General features: G+C 40.8%; 1 protein-coding gene across 6 annotated transcripts in view; it reads left to right on the plus strand.

Moving 5' to 3' along the window:
- The window catches only part of pard3ab (par-3 family cell polarity regulator alpha, b), a 250,370-nt gene that overhangs the window by 98,780 nt on the left and 126,336 nt on the right, over positions 1 to 25,254 (plus strand). For all 6 annotated transcript variants that reach the window (XM_085390426.1, XM_085390427.1, XM_085390428.1 and 3 more), the window contains 3 exons: positions 17,388 to 17,476; positions 19,409 to 19,492; positions 23,745 to 23,870. In XM_085390426.1, coding sequence (XP_085246552.1) covers positions 17,388 to 17,476; positions 19,409 to 19,492; positions 23,745 to 23,870 — 299 coding nt within the window. The remainder of the gene's footprint in view (positions 1 to 17,387; positions 17,477 to 19,408; positions 19,493 to 23,744; positions 23,871 to 25,254) is intronic.

Below are 25,254 nucleotides of genomic sequence, written 5' to 3' on the forward strand. Positions count from 1 at the left end.
GAGGACTTGCAGGTCAGTGCATGTCTGCTTCTGTTTGGTGCACTGGGTGTATTTCTTTTTAATATCTGGCATCTGTGTTTATGTGAATTGCACTTGTATGTAGTTTTGATACAAAACTGTATATTTGTCTGCGTTTATTTGTCCATTAAATGTCAGCAAATTAATAAATTGTAATAAATTGATTTAAAAAAAAAAAAAGATCAGATTGGTGGATAAAAAAAGTAAAGAACTCCAACTCACAATTTTACAATTCAAATAAAGGCTCCTTTTATTTCTACCTAAAAATTCAATAACTGAGAACTGGGATGAACAACTCACAGGACCGCAGTGAGCTTCTTTCTGCGCATGTGTAATATGCCTGGAGCCCTTCCCTTGACATTCCTGATACCCAGAGCTGGAGCTTCCATAGTGTTAATGCAGGAAATGTAGTTTCTCTTCTCAACTCATTTCTAACACTCATACATATCATTAAACTCAGGCATAATGTTGTTTTTGGGGGGTTTTTTTCTATTAGTTGAAGTCGTAAACAATTTTAATTCTATTTACTTATTTAATTTGTTTACAATTGTTGTTGTATCTGCATATTTATGCCACGATTAGAAGGAGTAATCTGCTTACTCCGTATTCTTATTAGGATTGTTTCATACTTTTAGGTGAGTGGTGGACTGTGGGCTAGTTTAAAACAATTACCATTTGATAGCAAGACTTCTTTCCAGACAACTATAACATAAAGTCAAATGATTTTGGAAGAAAATGCTTTTGATTTTTCTATCAGCAGCTCCAGGGGTGCTCGCTACAGACTATCTACTGACAAAGCTGCAGCCGCCATGGCCTCAGAAACAGTACAGACCTCATTAAACTGGCTGTAGCCTTTAAAAAAACTGAGATTTTTTTTTCAAAATGTAATATTAAAAGAAAAAAAATCCTTGGTAGCATAAAGCAGCTCAGTGTATCACAGCATGTGATGCAGCGATCACAGAAGCTTGTTTTGCTGCTGCGTGTCCTCAGCCATTAGACTGCTGGGGGACCAGGTTATCTTTCATGGTGGGATGGAGGCTTCACACGGCTCACTGGGGATGTTGTTGTTACAGACATTCTGACGGTGGATCTGCTCACACACCTACAGACCTGTGCAGGAATGTCAGTGCTTTTGCATATCTGCACTGTGAGCTTTGCTACACACGAGTAACATACTACATTGCAAGCTTGCAGATACTAGCACAATGTTATGATCCGTCCACATGATAAACGTACACGAAGATTTCATTAAAACACAGAAGTACCTTATACTTATATTATGGATTCAAGGCACTCCTTAGCCAGAGTGATCAAGGCCGTGTGCACACCTACACAATAAAAGCAAATTACACTCGAAGTGTGCACAAAAACAAAAATGTGTAAGCACGCACACAAACGCACATTCCTCTGCTGCTTTGCTGTTAACAAGCCTCCATGCATTGTGTGTAGTGGAGGGTTGAGTCCCTCAGGTGCACAGTGCAGCTTTAGCAGGATAAATCATGCAAACCTGAGCCGCACAGTCATAAATCACCTCAGACTGTGTGAGACTGTGTTCGTATGTGCACTGAAACCTGCATGTTCAAGTTTTGTGGCATGTCTGTGTCTCTGTGTATATGATTTTCTTTTATTTTGTTGTTTTTTGTTTTTTTCATTTGTGCAGCTGTCTGGTGTACATATCATTTTCTGTGTGATGGTTCAGGAGATTTGTGGGTGCATACTATAGAGTCTGTGTGTGTGTGTCTGTGCGTTAATAAGACAGATGAAAGTGATGGGTGAAAGCAGTACGATCAGTGCAAACAGATTCTGTGCAAGCGACCAGTAGGTGCTGCTGTGGAGCTTAGATTGAAGGTGTTTCCTTCTGTTTTTGTACAATAGGTTGGTGTGGTGTAAATGAGTGTATCGATAAATGCTGTAGGTGTGTGTTTGCAGATGTGTGAACAGTGTTAATCTGCTGTCACCTTGTTATAATGAGCCTCTAATCTTTTTTTCTTCTCACTCTTCCAATGTTATTATTTTAATTTGAACTTTGTTATTCTGTCTCATACATCATAACCCTCATGTCTTTTTTTGTGCCACTCTTTCATCTCCATGCACACTGTAGGTAATTACAGTCTTCTTTTCATTCAATCAGTTTTCCTTTCTTTCTCATCTTAACATTTGTGCTCATTAGCTTTGATGTCCACTCGTCAGACATGACATACACCTACCACAGCATACTGTCATTTATACATTTTTCCTTTTTACTTATAGTAGTGCTAATTTAGAAAAAAAAAATCTCCACAGCACAGATAAAACTATGCTTTTCTAGAACTAAATGGCTTCATTAACACTTGTAAAGAGTACTAGGAATAGTATACGGATACAGTTATGTGAAAAAGAAAGTGCACCCTCTTTCAGCTGTGACATTTTATGTATTAGGACATAATGGAAATAATAATCTGGTCCTCTGCAGGTCTTAAAGATGATGTAAATACAACCTCAGGTGAATTATTACACCATGTTGTTAGTTATTTAACAATAATTAAGCCAAAATGCAGAATGTGGAAAAAAGCTGAGTTTACCCTTCCTGCTTCCATAGGAATTAAGGTGGTAAGTAGCAGCCAGGTGCCGCTAATCAGATCTGTTTAATTAATTCATCATCAGCAAGTGTGAGCGCACCTAGAAAAGCAGGACTCTTGACAGTTTGCTGGACTGGAGCCTTCAAGTGTTAACACAGTGACATCAGCAATGATCATAAAGAAGCAATTGTTGCTGTCCATCAATCTGGGAAGGGTTGTAAGAACATTTCAGAACTATTTGAAGTGCGTCATTCTAAAGTGTGAGAGATTATTCGCAAGAGCAAAACATTTGAGACTGCTTCCCAGGAGTGGATGCCCCACCAAATTCACCAAGTCACCAAGGTCAGACCGTGCATTGTTCAGAGAACCTGCAAAAAATCCTGAAAAAACCCAAGAACTATATCTCAGACTCTACAGGCCTCAGTTAGCCTAGAAAACGTCAGCACAAACGGCCACACATTAAACTGTCAGGCTAAATGGTGGAGGGGCAATGATTTTGGCTTGCTTTGCAGCCAGAGGACTTGGGAGGCTTGCAGTCATTGAGTTGACCGTGACCACTTCTGTATGCCAAAGACTCAATCTGTCTGACAGAGTGTGTCATGCAACAGGACAAGGATCCCAAGCACATCAGCAGAGCTACAGCAGGAATGGCTGGTGGGAAAAAGAATAAAGACAGAATCAAGTGAATGGTCCAGTCAAAATCCAGACCTCAACCTGATTGAAATGTTGAGGCAGGACCATAACAGAGCTGTGCAGACAAATCTCAATAAACTAAAGCAAGGTTGTGGAAAGAGCCAAAATTCATCTAATAATATGAAAAGAGCACAGAAAATGCTTACTTTAAGCTATTACTGCTAAAGGGACTTCTACAAGTTGTAAATCATTGAGTGTACTTTGTTTTTCGCACACTGCACCTTCATTCTGGCTTAATTTTTGCTAGATAAGATGAAGATGAAATCTTTTATTTGCCTTTTTCACACAGTCACCAGGTCTGGGTGCATATCTGGGGGGAATCTTACAGTCAAATAATACAAATATAAAACAAAACGCACACAGAGGAAAAGGTTTGATTTTTAAGAGCTAAAGATAAGAACAAAGAGGCATGTGTCAAGTAACTGACATATTGCCAGTTATGCAATTGTAACTAATGACAGAGTAATATGGCATGTTTACTATCTAAGGACATATCTACCTAATTGTCATACCACCTCCTCTTTCTTTCACATACTTGTGAACAAAAGATTAAATTCATTTATATCTAGTAATCTGGTATTGTGACAAGACTGGCTATGTCTAACAGGAGGCTCTTCTTACACTGTGAGAAGTTGAAATACGATCCAGGAAGTATATGGAATATCTCCATGAGCTTGCAGTGTTAGCATACTGGCAGTTATTTATCATCCATCTCAATGATCATGAGGTTAAAAGCAGAATAATGCTATCAGTCCCATTGCCAGCTCACATGTGCTTACAGAAATTTCTTTTAATTCTGTATTGTTCCCATAGAGCCAAAGCTGGCCTTTCTGCAGCTCATGTTTCAACTTTAAACAGACTTGAACTGTGAGAATGAAGTCTCAGATGTTTATGTACTTAGCCAAACATGATCAAAGTGACCTTGAAATGACGGTCTGCTGGTTGTGACCAGCTATTGCTAGCTTGTTTAAGCAGTGTGGTTGTTAATTTTGTGTAGTAGTTGTTTCATGTTCCGTGGGAGGAGTTGTTTTTATTAATTATATTCATACACAGAGAGATGGCTTCATTTTATTCTTTTTCCTGTATTTCTAAAGGCCTCTGAGGAGGAGTGATGTTGCTGTTGTAATAATAAGAAGGTTACAGTAACAGTTTCTTTCACACATGACTGAAGGACAAGGACATCATGCTTACAGCCTCAAAGCCACCTGGAATAACCGCCCGTGTTTGACTTGCATGTCTCCGTCCTTCATTTACAAACGTCTCCACGTGTGAAATCCAATCTCACATATTCATCATTGTTTATTTGACATGTGCTTCCGCTGCTGTTGATTGAACAAATTCTTTGCTTAAACACCCCCCTCCTCTTTTTTTCTTCCTCTGCTTCAATCAGGAAGACGTTTAGTTGAGTAGAATTAGCGTCAGCTTTTTTTAGAGCGACACATCGTAACTCCAAAAAACTTTCCATTTCACTTCATCTTTCCGTTCTCACAGATCCCGCTCCTCATCTCTCTCTATTGATCCTCCTCTTCTCTTTGCTCTTTATATCCCGTCCTCACATCAGTCCCTTTGTTTTGACTCCTCTCATTTCTCTTTTCTTTCTGTCTGTTCTTTGGTCCTCCACTCCTCATCACCTTTGATCTTTTGGTTTTAATATGACAGAGAGCTGTGGGAGCCCAGATCTTTTCCAGCCGGGAGGGACGCAGGGAGAGAGCCAGAACAGAGAGACGGAGGAGAGATGAAAGACAGCTCTCCCCCTCTTGTGGGTACACAGTTTTCCCAAAGGGAGCTCCATCTTAGGCTGCAAGCTGCTGTCAGGACATTGCAGGCACACACGCGAGCATGTAATTCCATGTTGCTCACCTGCTACCAAGAAGTAATTACACCTAAAAGAGACCTGCGCTGGTTGGACAGATGGTAGCTCTTTCTCAAAACTTAATCCACCTGTTGCCTGTTGATGTTCAGGAAGGGTTAGAAACACATACAGCAGAGACTGAAATCCAAGAGAAGGATCTCAGTTTTGTACATCTGCAGCGCTCTACGGGCTCCGTGAGCAACAGAGTTTATCGGCGGTCTATAAAACGATCAAAGACAGATGAGAAGGATGACAACAGCAGGTGCCAGCTGTTATCAGAGGAGAATCAGAGATCTGACAAAAGAGGGACGGAGCTGATTATTGACGTCTGTTGTGCTCTGGAAATGAAACCTGCCCACCGAAGAGTCGAGCAGATTGTCCTGAAATGAAGGACGACGAGTACACATCCAAAACAGCTGATCTCAAAACCTGCAAGCAGGTTCAAAGTGCATTTTTCTAACCATCTGAATAAAACTGTAATAGTGAATATAGATGAAACTTTTTTTCATCCCTGGGCTTTAGCCTCCAGAGTGATTTGCCAGTTCACTACAAATTAATTCATTTTGCCCTCATTTGCAAAACACGAGAATTTCAATTTGTTAATTAGCTTAGTTTTGATTTCTGTCCAGAAAGGGTCCAGAACATGCAGAAAACTTTATAATAAATGCAAATCATCAGTTGACAAGACCAAAAAATGTCAAATGTGTGACATGCTGTAAGCCCTAGGTGGATTTTTCTAAAATGTAAAAATAAATTATCAAATTTTGAAATTGGGGCTTAATTTAAATTACAGTTCCCTGAATTTTAATAGTAAGAATAAACACTCTTATATATGCACTATATTCAGTCATAGCTCAGCTAAAGTTTTTGACTCATCAACGGTGCTGTGAGAGTTACAGAAGTTCTGCTGAAGGTACCGAACGCATTGCTGCAGGAAGGAAAAAGCCAGAGGGAGACGATAGAGAGAAGTTTTGTTTTTCCCCTTGACTTGTTTATATAGACACGCTCTTCTCAGCTGCAGCCATTACAGTTTGAGTCAGTCAGAATAATGGCTTTCAATCTGACATCTCTACCGCTGTGTGTGTGTGTGTGTGTTTCTTGTCACTATTATCTATAGCTCCCTTCCTCTCAGAGGGGTAGTTTGGTCAGCTTTACCTGTTATTTTGCTCTATTGCAGCGGCTCTATCGGGAGTGTCATCTTGGTAAATGGTGCATCACATAACAAGCTGTGTGACTGGCCACGGCCCATGCTGCTCACCTCTGTTGTAAGGGCATATGGCGAATACACCACGAAGATTAGACCTGCGGTAGCTCTAAGACCTCTGATAAAAGCACACAAATGAATAAAAACTTCTTCAAGTTTGACGTAAATTTCTATAAAGAAAACGCTGTTTGGGTTTTTGTTACTGTGGCAGCTAAAAGGTTGACGTTGTAACATCAGGAAGTACTTGGGTTCATTATCTGATTATTTTGTTATAAATGATATCTACTCTTCATGCTCTAAAACATTCCCCATACCCTCGCCACTCCAGCTGTGTTCTGTCTCCAGGTGAATAATTTTAGAAAACTACCAACATAAAAGACGCTTCGTTGCGCTAACACCATTAGAATGTCCAGGAAGTAAATATTGCTTCAAACGTGTTCGCCACTTCCTTCCTCTGTCAGGATATTTGTCTGAAATTGAACTTACTTGCAGAGATTTGAACATGCTGCATTAGTGCAGAGCTTGCTCAGAAAGCTTCAGTGTAATCAGCTGGTATGTACTGTTTATGCAAAGAATCATGGTATGTTTGAAGTTGACAGTTCTTTCGTGACTTTTAAAAGATCAATCAGCAGCTTAATCAGCCCGGGAGGTCAGTTTAAAAGAATTACGCAGCCCTCCTCAGCAGACTCAGTCTGTGTTTTTTCTGTCCAACTGAACATGCTTGCGCTGCTCATTATTTTGAGCATTCATGTTGATTAGCTTCCTGAGTTAAAACCTTTAGAAGCTGACACGCGCAACAGCAAAAACTTCAGCAATGGCACCGTGCCTCGTTACTTTTATGCAGCACGTTTTTGCAACATACGCATATGCACCCCATCCCCTTTATTTGCTCTCTACATGGAATGAATTGCACTTCAAAGTTTATATATGCAAGTAAGTGCAACGTGTGTAGGCTTGATCTGTTCCAGTTGCCACATATTTCGACTCTCCATATGGGATGCATATGGTTTAAAGTCGAACACATTCGCTCTTCCTCCTGTTTCTCGCACCTCCACTCTGTGTGGCTCATATCAGTGGATGTCGCGTCACCATTCAGGATGTGTTCAGGAGTGACAATGGCAGGTATAACCCCCACAGCAAACATTAGATAGTTAACCCCCTGGTGGTATTTCCAGCTCACTCGTGCGACTCTCCTTTAGTATTTCTAAATACTCCGTTTGAATGATTGACACATCCGGAGAACCTCAAACTTTCAGCTTCTTTTTTGTTTTGACAGCCAAAAGTGTGAAAGTGTAAAATGTCAGAAGATCTCAGAATCCCCTCAGATTTATAGCTGGGAGTTTTCAAAGTGTCATTTGTCATCCTTTGAACGAGGTTTGTCGTGGCTCTCTGTCCCTCGTGTAATGCGTTTTTGTCTGTCTCGCTATCTGCCTCTCTGTCATCCTTTGAGTCACTCCCTCAAGCTACTGTTCCTTTTATTCTGTAGTTTTTCATTTCTCTGTCCCATCACTCGCTTCATCTCCCCTTCACTCTTTGGAGGAATACTGATACACCTCTCTGTAACCTTTGTATTCACTTATTTTTCTTGTAGACTACATCTGATAACTTTGGGAAAGGAATAAAGTTGGCTTAAAAGGGAAACCCTCCCCTTTGCCCTCCTCCGCGTCTTCAGTCAGACTCACAATATGAGCGTTTTTAACACAACCCACAAATTTACTTCAAACGAGACTGACTGAGCTCTTAGGGGACATCTCTTCTAAAATGTGAGTTTTGAAATTGCTTTGATTCCTGATGAGGCCTCCATTGTCTATTATGTTTGAGTAAATTGCATTGCATATTTTGGTGCGCTGATACCCCTCCACCAACCCCAGCCACTTTGATTGAATTGGATCGGAGAAATTGCAGTTGAATTAAGTGGATTGCTACAGCGGCTCTGCGGTAATTTAGGAAGTGCTGGAAGTCTCATTTTGTGCGCGCCGATATTACTGCTGCCTCCTGTAGTTCCATGAGGTACATGAGTGTCGCAGAAACAGTGCTGTATGTGTGGAGACGGGGCCGAGGAAAGGACGTGCCGTTACTGTCAGCATTTTTTTTGGCCTTCAAAGACACCTAAACTTTTCTGGAATGTGATTTTGTACATTTACCTAGAAAATCACAGTCACCATAGTCTCCACTGTTCTGCAAAGGCCTTTCACCAGAACCATGGGGACCTAGAGCTGTTAGGGACTGGCAGTAATGGAATAACCTAAAGAGTTAACACAATACTTTTGTTCAAAAGAGTTAAAGTTAAAAGTCTGCAAAGTTATAAAAATGTTATGACTATCTCGAGGTTACAAGAGCGCAGCAGAGGGAGGACATCGAAAAAAATACATTATAAAAAAAGAAGGGAAGATTTCCTTCCAGGAGAAAGAAGAAAAATATCCTACCATCAGGAAAGCTGAACACATTAAAATGGAAAATATAAACATTTACACACTCTTCTGGAGGATCAAGTAAGATCAAGGAGGGGATGAGTTTTTTAATGTTTTATTTACCGGTCTAAATAAAGGGCTTACAATCCAGCCCTGTGAGACGTGTATAAATCAGAAGAAAACACACAGGATAATTTTACCTGAAACCATCAAATATAGAGAAGAAATGAGAAGAGTGACTATTCTGCAGATTGGCCTTGAGAAATCATTTAGCCCGTCAAACACACTCCTCCTCATCGGGCTCATCGGGAGACATCAGATATGGAGAGTTGATGAGGATGACCTCTACATTCAAAGAAAGAATTATATTTGCATTGAAAGAAGGAAAAGTAGCTTCTTTGATAAGGGTCACAATCAGAGACTGTGCAAACGACCTTCACAAGAGAGTGTTTTGGAAGTGCGCTGTATCAGCAGGCCTTTAGAAAGAGGCATTAAGAGGGAGGGAGATGATTTCAAAGAAGGTGACTGTGGATTGGGAGTGATGGCACTGTAACCGGCACAGAATTTTCCTGCATAAGGAATTTTCTTGAGGAATAACGGTCTCTGCATCTCCTAGTTTTGAGCTGGAATCTGTAGTACGGCTGCCACCAGTCCAACCACGCCTGAAACCCAACAGTTTGAAGATGGGACCATCGTAAAGCTGTGGCAGTGCAAGGATGGGTTGAAGATAATGTGCCCACATCTGTTGAATGGACGTGTTGTTGCTATTGAATAGAAGTTAACGCTTTCACAGGGGCCGGTGAGAGAACTACGCAGATCAATCAAACTGATGGGGATGTTTGGCAACAAAGGAAAGCTGGCTGGGACTGAGTCACTCCGAAATAATCCTGAGCCGGGGGAAACGATCCATGCCAGCCTGGCGCTGCAGACACAGAACCCAGAGATAACAGACGTGACCAAAGAAATGCAGCCGATTTCATCTTATTAACGCTGAACCCTGAACTTTAATGTGGGGCCTGGTTTACTATATGTGGTCTAGTTCATCCTAATAGTGTTGGATAACACTGTAAACCTGACTAAGGCTACAAAACCAAGAAGGTCCACGTAGACTCACAAGAGCAGAAATAAAATAAACATGTTACAGTTTGATACAAAAACATCGCTGGCTATAGAAAGTTTGCATTATATATGTCATGGTTGCTGTAACTGACAGGTGGATGCTAACGCATGCGGCTACCTTTCTGCTCGGCTAATTAGAATCACTGTACTGGGCAAACAGCCATGCTTGTGCTGTTGGTGTTATAGGATACATTTAATGCAATTATCTGACAAAAGCCTGAGCAAGTCCACCAAAAATAGAACATACAGGATTTCATTTGTATGCTGCTCAGCAGAAATGAGCTGGTATCTGTTTTCTGTATGTTAGACCAATACAGTGTATCGATGCACTTTGCCCTCCACCCAGGCTGTAAAAAAACAAAACAAAAAAAGATGCACACACTAAACCGAGGCTTCAAAGCAGGACTTCAAAAACCACTGGGTGACCTCCCAATGGCAACATTAATCTATGGGCAGATAGCATGACGCCATAAACCGGTTTAATGGTCCCAAAGCAACTGAAATGGGCTGAGACCAAAGGAACTCAAATGATTGAAGTTAAGGTCGTCTTTGTTCATATTATGTTTAAACGATCAGGCAAAACAAGCTTTTAAAAGTTGAGGAGGACCAGTTAAGTTAACACTCATTGTAATTCAATACAGAAACACAATAAAATATTGTTATTCCATTTTTAACAAGCACCACTCACTAGAACAAGGGAACATTTCCTCCCCTTACACTGGAGGAACTGTTCAGCCATGTCACAATACGGGAAACTCTTACAGCAAATTGTTTAGGACTCATTTAAGAGCAAGAAAAATATTCAAATCCTTCTCTGTGCCAGGATTTAAGAGAAGTGACACCACAAAGATGCATACACTAAAGATAAAGTAAAGTCCTTGAAAGTGAAATACATTCAAAATTTCACGTTATCTTTTGAAATCTTCTATATATTTTTCAATATGCCCTTCATGCAAAACCGCACAATTCACACGAACACGTAGCGTTCTCCTCTCCTTGTGTAGCACCGCGACAGGCTGCCGGGATGATATAAACTCCGATAACGTCCCCTTGGCTCAATAAATCCTCGAGTTATTGACGATGCCGTCCGCCCGTCTGGATCCCATTATCAAAGTGTCTTCAAAGGAGACTAATTGAATTAGTGCAGGGATCTGTAATTGAAAGCTTGCTTTTAATGATGCATTGTGGTCTTGCACGGAGACAAGCATCAGCATTCATTATACGTCTCTGTGTCGGGATGGATTGGACTGTGTGCAGCACAATATCAAACTTATCAGGGACACGAGTTTATTTGATCCTGCATCAAATGTTTAAAGCTAGTAAAGCTGAACTTGAGATGAGCTAGTGTTCTTTTACTATTTGCTATTTTTATCCTCTCAGCTGGATGTTTGCCTCCTCTCTGCCAGAATGTGAATAAGACATCGAAGGTCATGTGCAGCCATGTTTGATCATTACATCCCTTGACGTGATGAAATGTGAGAGTTCATTCAGGTGGCCTCTAATGAACCTTTTGAGTGCTTTCAGTAAATGTTCTGGTGAAAATCTGAAGCTGTCTGTATTTGTTGTCTAACTCACCCAGAAATTGAGTAGATGTTTTTTTGTTGTTGTTGTTTTTATTTCCTCCTGAAAGGGTCACACAGCCACGGCCCCAGAAACTATTAGTGGTTTTGTGGTGTTGTTGTTATTGTCTGTCTTTAAGGAAAGATTCTCATTCTATTGAAGCACTTTCGCCTTGTGTATGAGTTGCTCTGCTTGAGTTATTTTAGGCAAAGTGCTAATGCTAACAAACCAGTTCTCTGTTTTAAAGTCTATCACATCATTATCTCCAACGTTACAGGATTTTTCCATGAGGGGAAAAAGAGCTTAAAAGCTTACAGCAGCTGTGTTGAGCTCACAGAAGACCGAATGCTGCAAAGATGGTCTGGAGCTTTATTTGAAGTCCACCTTTAACTTTCATCTGTCTGTCAGCCACAGATGGTGTGTGGTGGCTTTCAGGTTAGAGGTTAAAGGTTAAGGCTAATTTATAGTCTTTAGTTCAGTGTTTCATCCGGTTGGGAACATATGGAGTTCTGCTGGAGAGGACACAGATACCAGTTAACACAGATAAATGTTTGTGTGCTTGTGTTTTAATGTAGCATTGGTTATCTTGAAAAGGAATGTTCATCGAAGTAATAGGACTGTGCAATATAACTGCATGTATCTATGACATTTTGAAATAAAACAGAGGCAATCACATATTAATGAGCACCATTCATTTGTAAGTGTTTTTAAAAGTAAAGATTTAGACCTCGTATCATAATGAAACTGAAAATAAAAAGGTGCTATATTTTGATGATATTTTGTGATATATTTATATTTTTATCGTTGGCTTTTGAGATTTTAAGGAGTGCCCTTTTGAATTTTACTGTTTAAAACTGCATATTTGCTGCACAGTAGCCAGTATGTAACACTAATCATATAAGACCACCTAAGTTGACAGGTCATGGATGTTGACCAGCGGTTGCAACTGAACACAGGCAGCCTGATATAGTCTTATTCTGTTTTTAAAATCTAAAAAATAAATTGCCAAGAACAGAATGCCTGATTAGCCTGCCTGTGTGCATATAAAGCTTTATTTATACTTTGCTAAAGGCCATCATAAAGGCAATTTCATTATTCCTGAACCGGCTGTTTATTTTTACTGATTTTAAAAATGCAGCATTTTGCAAAGATTGATTTTTATGTGAGGCGCCACTTTGTATGATTCTTTTTTTTCTTTTTTTAAAACTTTGACTTGACTTAATTGGCACTGCTAACAGTCAGCTTGACAAAGCAAATCAACGCTTCTCACCGCTGCACCAGTTCAAAGCACTTCCTGTGAAGTCTTTCTCAGAGGTTGTCACTATGATGGGCAGCTTTAACATCAAACCTAATGATCAAAAACCATTAAAAATATTTAAATGGATCGGGATTTTAAAATTTTAATGCGAGTTTCAAAGAAATGAAAGGATCCAGGTACGATGCCACAAATGACTGTAACTACGGTTGTTACTGATTTTAAACATTTACGCTTCACCGTCACATTTAACATTTCTGCCACGTCAAAATGTTTACATTTGGTCTCTGCAGATTTGTGTTAGCGTCTTCAGAAAGTTGTACTCGTTTCTGCAAATAACACTCACTCCTCTATCTGTCTGCGTGTGTGTTTATGTGTGCATTCGCATCAGTTCGTAAGTGACAGTATGGTCAAAGTGGCAGGACAGGGGAGTGGGCAACACTTCATTAAAGTGCAGCAATACTCCACTCAGTCTCCCTCCCATGCATACACACCAGGTGCAGACCACTTCATTTAGTCTGAGAGATAGAAAGGACAGACCCCAATGGATTCTCCTATTAATCTTTAATGAGCCCCCGGGCCTGAAAACTGCCTGCCTGCCTCTACTTTTCCACATCCAGGAAACAAACAATGACTCGGCTGGAAAACACATCGGCCGCCGGCCCTCGTACCTGCCTGTCTGCCTGCTAGCCATTAACCCCCCAACTCGACCCTGAATTATTAATGCTTCTATCCTTTGCTTTGCTCGCTCGGCCCCCTCCCAGCAACGGGAATGGGCGACGTCTTGATTGTGTGGTTTGCAAAGTGTGGCGATGCCTCTCAGAGTGTCTCCAGCTGGACTTCTGAAAAGGATGCCGAAGTAAAAAAAAAAAAATTTGTTCCATTAAACCGGTCGAATCAAGTTGTCGCCAAAATTGTCTGAGAAAAACGATTTTTTTTTGTTTTTTTTTTTTCTTTACAGCGAGTACTTCCTTTTTTTTTTTTAATTGCACGTCTCTTCCCATCATCTCTTTTAAAGCTTTCAGTCATTTCACAGAAAGTTCATCAGCAGATGGCGTTATCCATGTTTCACTAGTAAACTTTCTATTGTGTTGATGTTATTTGACGACAACTGGCAAATCCATCTATGCACATTAGCCCATGGGAGTTGCCATGAATGAATAATATGATGTTGTTAATACATTCTTCCCGGCACACTTTGTCTTTTATAAATGTCTCTCATTTTGTTCCTCTAATGAAATAAAACAGCGTGTGCTGTGATGAATGTGGATCTCATTTGGTCTTCCCCAGATAGCGACTCCTCTCCCCCCTCTGATGTCCCCCTGCCTCACTTCCTCATCTCCTGATAAGTGTTGAATAGTATTAGGACTAGGCGCTCTGAGGTGCTATTGTTTCTCTGCCTGCTGGGTTTTTTGCTCTGGTTTTTGTATGTTTTCTTTCTAATGCGCACATGAACAAGGCTGCATGGTTTTGGCAAATATTCAGTGGAGGATTAGATCATAGGTTTGCACCATTTTATAGAAGAGTTTTTCTGCAATGTCAAAATGACACATTAGAATGTTCTCTTTTAAAATATTATTATTATTACATAACTTCTTTATGATCATGTAAAAAACTTGGAATTCGGTACTTCTCTCCACCGATCAGAGAGAGCTCTTTTAAGAGCCACGCTGGCTTCTTTATAGTGTTCCCCATAGTGCTTATATTATCAACTCTGTATCCAGGAGACTGAGGCAGAACACTTTAATGTTCTTCTTCATTGAGCCATTTTTGAACTAAATTTCTTATTTGATGATGCAGAGAATATTGAATATTATTAGATACAGCCACACTAAAAGTTGCAGAATATAGCACTGAAACTTTATTGCATTTATGATGCAGTTGTCTAAGTTGTAAGTGCTGCACTACTGTAAGGGGGATGGATGGATTACAAATTGTCAGCATGTCTAACATGTTTGCTGTTGTTTATCGATGCATATGTGATGGAAGATCAGTGATTCCAATCATTTAAATAAATAAATCAATTGTATTAATGTTGGTGGTGGTTGTGTAAACTGCATTGTGTTGCACAGCTTGTTCACACACAAATTGGGCAAAACAGCGATGAGACATAAGACTGTCCTGCGCTATTCTGCACTGTATGTAGCATATATCATGTCTTGTACAAAAACCCAGAGAGAGTCAGTGGAATGAATAAAAAGTTGACTTGGATGCTAAATAAATGTTGCATGGAGAGGTTAGCTGGCTAATGGCTTCGATGTAAAAAGCGTGTTATTTATACTTTGTGTTATTACACTAATGATGATGTTTTCAATACCTTGTTTTGGGGGGATTCAGGGATTTTCAGAAATAATGTTAGAAGTAAGCCCTTTTTTATTTCTTGCGAAACGTTTGTTCTGCAGTTAGCTCAACAACAATTACAATTACAATTTTTGCAAAGCAGTACTTTTTTTGGTAGGGGATTTTCTGAACAGTTGCTAGAGGGCTAGAAAAAGCCTCTTTCGACGCTGAAACAAGGAGCTGATGTGTGATGATCCCTGCTATAAGTGGCAGGGAAGTCGAGTGCCAAAGCTGATATGAAGAAAAACTAAATCCTGAAACAGAAAGCTGAATGTCTATGGATCAAAACGTTTAAGCTTTATGCATCTCTTCAAATTTAGAATAGAAAACGGTCACAGGTAGCCAAATCTGTGACCAAAACCAAATCTTGCTAAAAGCAATGTGGTCAGCAGTGGTTTTGCTCATGTGGTGTAAAAGATGCTGTTTTTCCATCAGTGTTTCCCACTGCATGATGAAATAATTGTATGTGATGGTTTGGCCAAAGGTTTTTCATGAGGTTAAAGTAAATCTTGGTGCTGATGGACTAACCTGGAAGAATTCAGGGTGCAAAGTTCAGTGCAAAGCAATGCTTATGCTCCTAGTGTGGTTTTGTCTCAGTGTATTAGTCAAATCGCCAGCGATTGGCCCTGACATTGAAGTTGGGTCAGTTTGGCACAGAGGTTGTCTGGTTTAAAGCTCCACACAGCCACACTTTATTAGCAGGAAGACTGGGAGTGCACTGGGAAATTTAGAGGTGGGCATGGTGAAATGAGCTAAATTTCAATTAGAGGTGCTCAGTGGTTTTAATGGGTGGAGTCCCAGAATTGTACGATTTCACCAAGTATGAGACGCATTAGATTTCAGCATTAGTCATTAGTGTTTGAACGCTTATTCCTAACCTGGTCCCTGGATGGCATAGACCAAAACAAAACAAGGTGTAAAATAAAAGAAATGTACGTCCTCAGAGTCCCAGGTGTGTATCCCTGTAAATATAAAAAGACATTTAATTAATATCTAAATTCCTGTAACTTTTCTAACTATCTAGAGTCCTTGACAATTCAGGTTTTTGTCTGTTTGTAAATAATGCGTATACTGCATTTGTCACGTTTGTTGACTTTTCTGTTTTCACTGTTACAGTCAGCACTTCGGGCTGGCAGAAGACGACTTAAATTAAAAGACAGCAGCCGAAAGTTCTTCACACTCATGCTTACACTCGTGTGCTGCCCTGTAGCTCCATGTCCTCAAGGCAACCAAAGTGTCATGGCAACCGTACGGCAGCCACGGTAACAGCAGGCTCATTTTCATACTGATGAGGCCAGTTGCCGGGGAGGCCTGCGCCTCTGCTGCCGCGGCCGCTCGCTCCTCTCTCCTCTCCAATGTCGCCCTGAAATTTTAATGACCTTCTTTCTCTGCTTCTCATTTTTCTCCTCTCGGTGCACCTTGTGTGTGTTTGTGCACGCGTGTGTGTCATGAATGTCAAGTTCCCTGTCCAAACTGACACGCACAAAGTGTCCACAGTTAATACAAGAAGAGAACAAAGGTGATGTAATTTTGATGGCGTACGGCTGTAAAGGGCATGTATTTTTATGGCTGTGGAAAACCTCCTCTGGTCTGCTCGTCTTGGCCACATCAGGTTTGCATTTAAGACTTTTTGGGTGGTGGACGGCACTGTTTTTGTGTCAGCATGCAAACAGAAAGGCAGGAAACAAGATGGGTGAGGAATATTGGCTCGTAAATGGCCTAATCCAGCAGCGTTGATCGTGGTCTTGTCTGTTTGTTGTACCAACTAGGAAATGACACTAGGTCCTGAAGATATAACGGAGGTTCGGTTCTCTAACTTGACACATTTTCAACACGTTGACACGCCGGTTATGCATTCCTGATCTCTGAAGTCTGTCTTGAAAACCTGCTGCTAGATCATAGCCGCACATCTCTGAGGTCTGTGAGAAACCATACGCTTCTTGGACTGCATTCAACTGACGTGAACGTTGGCCAACTCATGGCCGAGCACGAGTGCCCAGTGTGACATATGGACCAACTGGAGTGGCAGAAAATGCTGTGTAGCCTGTTGACAACATCATTTTTCTGTAAAGCATAGATAATGTGAGTGACTGTCAACCACTTCATTGGCTGGCAAGAGAAACTGGAAAATTGTGTATGCGGTTTCATCCTGCAGACATTTAGTCATGGGTGTGTGTTGCCAACAGTCGTATGGACATCATTCAGTCCTTGAACTAAAACAGGATTCATCTACCTCACACTTGTAATCTGGTGGCTGAGCTGAATGTTTCAGATTAATCTGTTTATGTAAAAGAGATTCAGGCTCAAGTCTTCTTGTGCTTTTTGAGTGTCACTCACACCAAATTCTTCTTTTTTCTCTCCTTTTGTTTCGTTCCAGGAGGAAGCGGCAAGAGAAGAAGAAAACGGACGGATTGAGCCTGTTGGCCGAGCTGACTCCATTGACCACACTGCTGTGAGGTCACTAGAGTAAGTCACTCGCTGATCAGCGTCTTTGCCTTCGCTAGAATGATGGTTGTAGAGGACGCGCAGCTTTGTCAATCTCATCCTCTCCAAGTAACTCTGACCAGAAGATCATTCAACCTTTGCTGGTCAATAATTGCACTATACATTGAATTATGTGTGTTTAAACTAAATGTATTGGCTGAAACTTGCAATATTTGTGGTGTCGCCACACCTCTGTAAGCCAGCGCCTGATGTCTTGCTAATACTGCGATACTGTTTCCTCATCTCAGCAACCTGGTACGTGCAGTGTTAAGTATGATGGACACAACCTAACACGAAGAAGTAACAACTTTGGTTGTTCGAGACTAGAATATCTCTTCAGAGTTGACCGTTGTAAATCTGTTCTCCGCTTGCTTTCTTCACATAATAGGCACTTAAAAGCTAAAGCAGCAGGTTCTATATTGTAGCCGAGGTTTGTTTGTCGAAAATCTCATTTTCAGCCCTTACATAATTCTCTTTTGTGGGAGCAAAATGATCCTCGTCTCGCCATCAGAGCTCTCCCACGCACTAACCCATTCAGCTTCTGTTATTAACAACTGTGTTTTGTTTTGTTATTTTGCTCCATTGCATGCTTCCAGTTTAATATGCAGGTATGGTATTATTATTCCTGTGATTTCCCAGAGACTCTGGTTTCTCTTGCCTCTTAGTTGTCAGTAAGGGGCCCATTTTCCCTGGGCTAATCATAGTCGTTGTATCAAAGCTGTGGATGGATTAGATCTTGCATCTTTATAATATTTGCCAGTGTATGGTCAGCCTCAGAAATGCAAATAGCTGGAACTGTTTTGGGTTTTCTTTGCTTTTAAATGGATATCAGCACACATTCTAATTTACATATAAATGCTTTAAGAATGCAACTTTCTGTCAGTTTTTTCATTATTAGGTCTCCCCCGTCGCTGTTTTCAGTTTCTACATGCAAAAGCCAAAAACATCAGTAAACTTGAGCTTTTTGTAGAACTTTTTGGAACGTTTTGGTTTGTTGCTTACTCAAGGACATCAGATGTGCTTTAAAAAAAAAAAAAAACTACCTCTGCAGAAATGCACAAACATATCTTGTTTGTCAAGTCGCTGATGCACACACCTCTCAAATCTGAGTAACATGTACCATTTGTTCTCAAGGAACCTGATATGTTGATCCAGCATCTTGTCAGGAAGTTGCTTCCTTTCTTCTTTTTTTCTTGCCAAGTTTGACTGTGCATTTCAGTGCTGCCAGAAGAGATTTTCCAGCAGAGCAGAGGAAGCTGAATTCCTCTTTAGGGAACTTATTAGTGCTACAGTGTTAAATTTCAAATTTTGACATATTTCTTTCTTGGATAAGTGGATGTTAAATGTGTCTGTGTGGTGCGGTTACATTGATTTGACTTGATTGTTTTCTGTACCATTTGGTTTAGGAACTTTCTAATTAACACTCAGTTTCTACCCCACTGTGTACAACTTCAAACAGCACCCATTCGCTTACATGCAGCTTAATTCCGGCTTTGAAAGGGCAATTTTCCACTCCACAGATATTAATGTGTCGTAGGATTAAGGTCCCACGCACCAAAAAGCAAACACACTGCATTTGTCTCATTACACCCTCTGAAGAGCATCTTAAGTCCGAATTGGGGGTGTGAGGGTTTTTTTGAAAACCTTTTTTTTTTGTTTTCCCGTACATGTGTTTGATTTCTTTGGATTGCTCTGTTTTATTGTGCTTTTTGTCTCCTCTGACTTCTATTTTTATTTGTTTGTTTGCACCACTGAGCTCTCGTCATAATGTTTCTGTCTTCATTGCCTCATTTCCTGTTTTTATTTTTGCCCACATGGTGTCACCCCTCTCCTCTGATCTCCACCCCGCACCTCCTCCCCAACCCCCCTACCCACCCCCGTCTCTCTCTGTCATTCATCTGTCTCCGATCCCAGAGACATTGTCAAACTGGTGGAGGTGTCAAACGACGGTGGGCCCCTGGGGATCCACGTGGTGCCTTTCAGTGGCAGGGACCGCAGGTAAAAATAACCAGAGCAGAACCGCTGTGCTCTTCAGACAGGCTAGAAGAAAATAAATCTTAGGGCCATTCAGACATGGTGTCCACGGGTTTAACTACGTTAACAGGTTTTTGCATAAAGGTCTTAGATATTTAAAATATGTGTGCGCAAAGGGCCAATTCAGCCCAATTCAGCCTTTTTTTTGTTCTGTGACCTGCAGTGCTTTTTATCCATCTAGATTCTTTTGATACCAGTTGCCAGTTCTGGGGTATCATCTGTCTGATTGCTCTTGAATATATTGCAGTCCAGCTGCAGTAGCCTTATGATGCTCAAACAGCCAGAAAATACATTTAATGTATCAAGTTCCATGTTGGAACTTTCTTTCTAACCAACTTCTACCAACTTGCATGCATCTATTCATGACAGTGTTACAAGACGTAAATATTGACAGCAATAGCTGTAAGATTAGCTACAGTAGCTGCGCCTCATTAGGTGGATGTATACAGCAAGAAACGAGTTCCTGTAGGTAACTGCTCATAGCAAAGTTTGTGGGGATTTTTTTTGTCTTTAAGTAAGCAGATCATGAATTCTGGATAAAGACATTCCTGCTGATTTTGCTTTTTTTTCCCTGTGCCATCACACTGGTCTTGAGTTTTCATTAAATCCAAAACAATCAGGCTAAAGTCCAATATTTGTTTACTTTTTTTAATACAGCATGTCATAAAATTGTAAAATTTCTTCATGAATATGCCTAAAAGCTTTAGTTATAAATGTGGTTTAGTTTGTGGCAACTTATTTATAAAGTATTGTACTTTTGATTAAAAACGCCACTATGTTTAAATTAAATTGTGCTATGGCCACAGTCCAGTTTTTCCAGTGTTTCCAGTTTGGCCTCACTAAGAGGGGACAGATGTTGCTGGTCCACTTTGCACCCAAGCCGAGTGTTTTCCCTTCATAGATGAGAAAGTTTGCTGGACAACGACTTGGGGCAAAATATCGAGTCGTTTATTTGCAGTTTATGCATCAGAAACTGTTCAATAAACCGTTTTTTGATCATAGTTTTGAGACATGTCTGCAGATGGTGACGTAAAGAATGTGTTTTTTCTTGATTGCGTCATTGCTCGGCTGTTTTTGGATTCTCAGTCTTCATGCTTGGCTGGCTTTTGCTGTGCTGCATCACATTTCGAAAGCCAATATCTCAAAAACTGGCCAAAGTACAACATAACTATCTAGACTGATGGATAGCACTGCAGAGCACACAAAAGCGCTATAAAGATCAGACTCTTATGTATTTGGGGTTCCACAGGAAAGTGTTAGCAACACACGATGCAGAACACAATTATAACATGTAGCATTATGTTAAATTCTTTCTGCTAATCGGCTGCGTTTAATTAGGATTTTTTGCAAACATTTGGTCTCTGCCTTTCTTTTCTTTTTAAATATATCTTTTCACTTATAGTTTTAGTTTTTGCCACTGGCACACGTCTGACAGGTTTTATATTTAAGAAAAGAAAATAGGAAAAAAGAAAATTGCCCACTTTAGCTGATGACTTGTCAGCCTTATTGTAGTCTCATAAAAGAAATTCTCTTTGGTAGAATTTGGTTTCTGGTAACAAATGTCACGAAATGTGTTAATTTGGCCTTTTTGATTTTTTGCAAAACCCCTGGAGAGAAGCGGGCTGCATTACCTCAGAAACACTCCCTCACAGTAATGCCCATGCATGCCACACATTCCTCTTTGGTGGCAAAGTGTAATAACTTCATCACTCATACAGGCTGAATGACAAGCACGCACACACACATGCGCGACCACAGTGGTTTTCATGCCGGCATCATGAAGCAATTTGCCAGTTTACAGTGATTAATCATGGCTGTTTGGGGTTTGCAGGTGACCGTTTTATTTCTCTGTGGCTGCTGTCACATCAGCTTTACATTATTTAAAGAATACACTGAGCAGTGCACTCAACACACACATCTATACGCTCTCATTCAGAAGCGCACATGGAACGAAACTCTGAAGGAATTAGTGGAATTTCACATCTGGTTTTTGAAGATCCACATCATGAATGCCTTTGAGGTTATAACAAAACTATAGAGCCAAACCCCTGCAGCTAGCTGTCTGCATAGTTTTAAAGCTGAAGTTTACATGTAGACCTTAAAAAAATAAAAAAAAGCATAAACCCCAGCACTGACCAGGTTATTTAGGTCTAATATAATGTCATAGTGCCAAGGTATTTCCTGTCTCAGATATTTTCCCACCAGCCAACCGCAGCCCCGCACATTCCCAGATAGGGCTGTGCGCTATGACCAAAATCTCATATCCCGATATAAGACATCTATCGTCCCGCTAACGATATAAATCACAAAAATGTAACATTTTCTGTAAATTCTGTGAATCTCGGGCAGTTCGACTTGCCTGAAGTGTTTCCAGCTGTGCGTCGTGTACCTGGAGTCGAGTGTTTTAACCGATGCATAAAACGACACATTTTTAGACATAAGTTGTAACGGCCGCCGTTTTCTTTGTGAGTATTTATTACACGGCGTGCTGCGGGGAACAGCCTGTTCTAACGTTTGAGTCTAAGGTTTATTTTTTAGCACCTGACGCCTCTTTTTTGCTTCTCATCCGTAAACACGCTGCATACTCTTTCACGTATTTTCAGTTTATTTTGAAAAGTCTCAACAGGATCTTGAGCTCTATTGTGAAAGGTTTATGTGGAAAATAAACACGCGGACTTGTCCGTCCGTAATGTGGTTATATTAAATATAAGAGAAAGAGAGAACTTTAAGAAATATAGCCACTACAGTGACCATCCAAACGATGAAAAAATATTGCCGTAAACAGTTTATTTTGCGACACCACGAAACAAACGATAGCATAAAATGAAACGATAGATGATTTTATATCGTCATCCGATATCGAACAGCCCTATTCCCAGACTTCCTCTACGTATCAGTCTAAACTAAGACTCCCAAATGCCATCACTGACTGTAAAGTCTCCATTGTACTTTATTGAAAATCAAGATCATATCACTTTTCTCTCTGCCCAATGTAATCAGCCTAAAAGCACATTTATAATGTGCTTTTCTGCTATTGGGGAAATGTCAGTTTGGGTGGTTCACCAAGATTAAGATGCCCAGCTTTCATCAGAGAAATGGGCCCCTCCACAGCAAATCACATTGTGTTCTCACTCAAATTCAATCAGCTGAATTGTCTCTGAACTTTTTCAACTCCTGAACTTTTCTGCCCCCTGGAGTAATCACATTCTCATTCATATTGAGTTATAAACCCGAGGCGAGGGCAAGTATTAAAGCCTAAAATCAACCCAATTTACCTAGGCAACACTCGCTCACACTACCCTCGAAAAATCCTTGATGCTCTCAGACACGGGCTGTATGCCGAAGAAGACTCGATTAGGGTCGCGCCGTCTTCCCTACCCATAGCTGATTTTCTTCCTCGTTCTCTGGTCTATAATCCAAAAAGCGCCCTTTCAGGTGAAGTTAGCCCCTCGCTGTGGCTGTGCGGGGAGTCATAAGCCAGTTTGCCACACTGGATTACAGAGCGACAAGCGTTGAAGCTCAGCATGGCTGAAGAGCTACAGCGTGATATATCAGCTACTGTCTGCCATCAGTCTTTAATACTGTTGTTTTTTTATTCCTCTCAGAAACCACTCTGTTTACTTTGTATTCAGAAAAAGGACAGAGGAGCTTAAGAGTTTCGAAAATTAACACATGCAAAGCGTCAACCCGACCAGAACTACATTTGAGGTTTTGAATGTGTTGATTGCCTTTGAATAGATGCCTCCCCCACACACAGCCTCTAAAGCACCCTGATGTGATGCGACTATTTTCTCTCATAAGCCTCATTGGTACACTGATGATGCAAATGACAGGACCACACTGTGCTCTCTTCACTAGTACTGCATGATGAAGCAGAGGCAGCAATTAGGCATAGCTGTCTTTTTTGCCAAAAAAAGGGCTTTTCATTAGCTTCACATTGATGATTCTTGAATAACCATCTGGCCACGGGAAGAGGGATTGTTAAAATAAAAAAGAGAATTATTTTCTGTGGTCAGAATAATCTAAACTATATCGAATATCAAAGCGAAGATTTTATAACCCCTCACAAGGACAAAGACTCTTAGCCAGCTTTTATACAGTGTGCAAAAAAGTCCTAGTGTATTCTTCACCCGGCTGTGCAGGCCACAGTGTTTTAACAGCCATGTTGAGTCCACAGACACTGCATCCTCTTGACATGAACTTCTGAACATTTCAGGACTCTTGGCTTGTTGGTCAAGCGTCTGGAGAGAGGAGGGAAGGCCGAGCAGCAGGGCCTCTTCCAGGAGAACGACTGTATCGTCCGTATCAATAACGGAGACCTGCGAAACATCAGATTTGAACAGTAAGACTGCAGCTCACGGGAGCCGTTGTTGAGCTCTGCTGATCCCTGGTCTTCCTGTGTGAATGGCTTTTTCGCACCATCGCCTCTTCCCTAGCTTTTTATACCCATAGTCTGAAACATTCTTCTTCTTTTTTTGGCTGCTCTCCTCTCTCCTCATGCCTATTTTACTCCCTCTCCTGCCGGCGCACAGTCTCCTCTGCTGCCTGTCACTGTGCTAAGCTAACCTTTCCCTACTTAACTCCTGTAGGTCAGAGCCTCAATTCCTCAAGTCGTTCCTGCAATCCTCTTAGCCTTTATTCCCTTGTGTTTCAGTAACAGTAACAGCTCTACTGGACTCCTACTCTCACTACTTTCTCTTTTCTTCTGTCAGAAGGAATGGGAATAAATCTCCTAAAATTCACAGCTTCTCCTTTTTCAGTGCTGTTCATGTCTCCTGCTTTTATTCCCTGCCTAACCAAACTCACACATCCACCCATTTTCTAGATCCCGTACGATGCATGAGAACCTATATGCTGTGTATACAGTACATGCAATATCTGCAATGCAGCGATGCTTTTTTGTTTGCGATGTTTTTTTGCCAGCATTACATTTATACGAAAAGTATATGCATGTTTTAAATGCAATAAGCTGCTCCAAACTGATGAACGTTATGTAAGACACCTATTATGCAAAGTACCACCCACATGTGACCATGTATAGATGCGTCTTGGTGGATTTAACCGTTCCTCGAAACGTAAAGAGTCAAACATATATTTCCCCATTTAACAAACTAATAAAATCAGAATCTAGTCACACAGATCATATTGGTTGGTTTCTGATAAGTTCAGGCTTTGAGACTTTTGCTACCACCTCATTATAATGGAGATTAATGGGATTTTACTTTAGTATTATCTCTTACATGACACAGAATTCCTGTGTTGATAATACCAGGAATATGCTGTCAGATCTGTTTACTGGGTAGAAATTGAGCAGTTGCACCAAAAGTATGAGTGGAGGTATATAAGAATAATTTGGGTGAACCAACAAACTCCTGGATCCCGGTCATGTTGTCATGTTCCAGCCATTCCCACAGTTGGAGCCACAAGTTATGTGATGGGTGGGAATAAAGCTTCCATACATAGTGTTGCGACAAGTGCATTAGTGCAACAGTTGCTCTTGTTATTTATTTTCATAAGGGGGCAGACTACATCTCCTCCGACACTCGATCCAGCCTGAGATTGTAAAGACACCGTGACGAGACCGTCCCCCTGAGGGAAGGTTGTTGGTAGCTGGGAAAAGAGGCCCGGAATTTCACAAAGAAATTCTTCGGCAGCGCGACTTTTGGTTATCGGTCTGGGGATGGAGGGGGAGCGATAGAAATTCTCGCAGCCTAGCATTTTCTCAA

This window comes from Rhamphochromis longiceps, linkage group LG18, assembly GCF_057381845.1.
Source record: "Rhamphochromis longiceps isolate RC_006_pf linkage group LG18, R_longiceps_female_GT1.1, whole genome shotgun sequence".
Taxonomy (NCBI): domain Eukaryota; kingdom Metazoa; phylum Chordata; class Actinopteri; order Cichliformes; family Cichlidae; genus Rhamphochromis; species Rhamphochromis longiceps.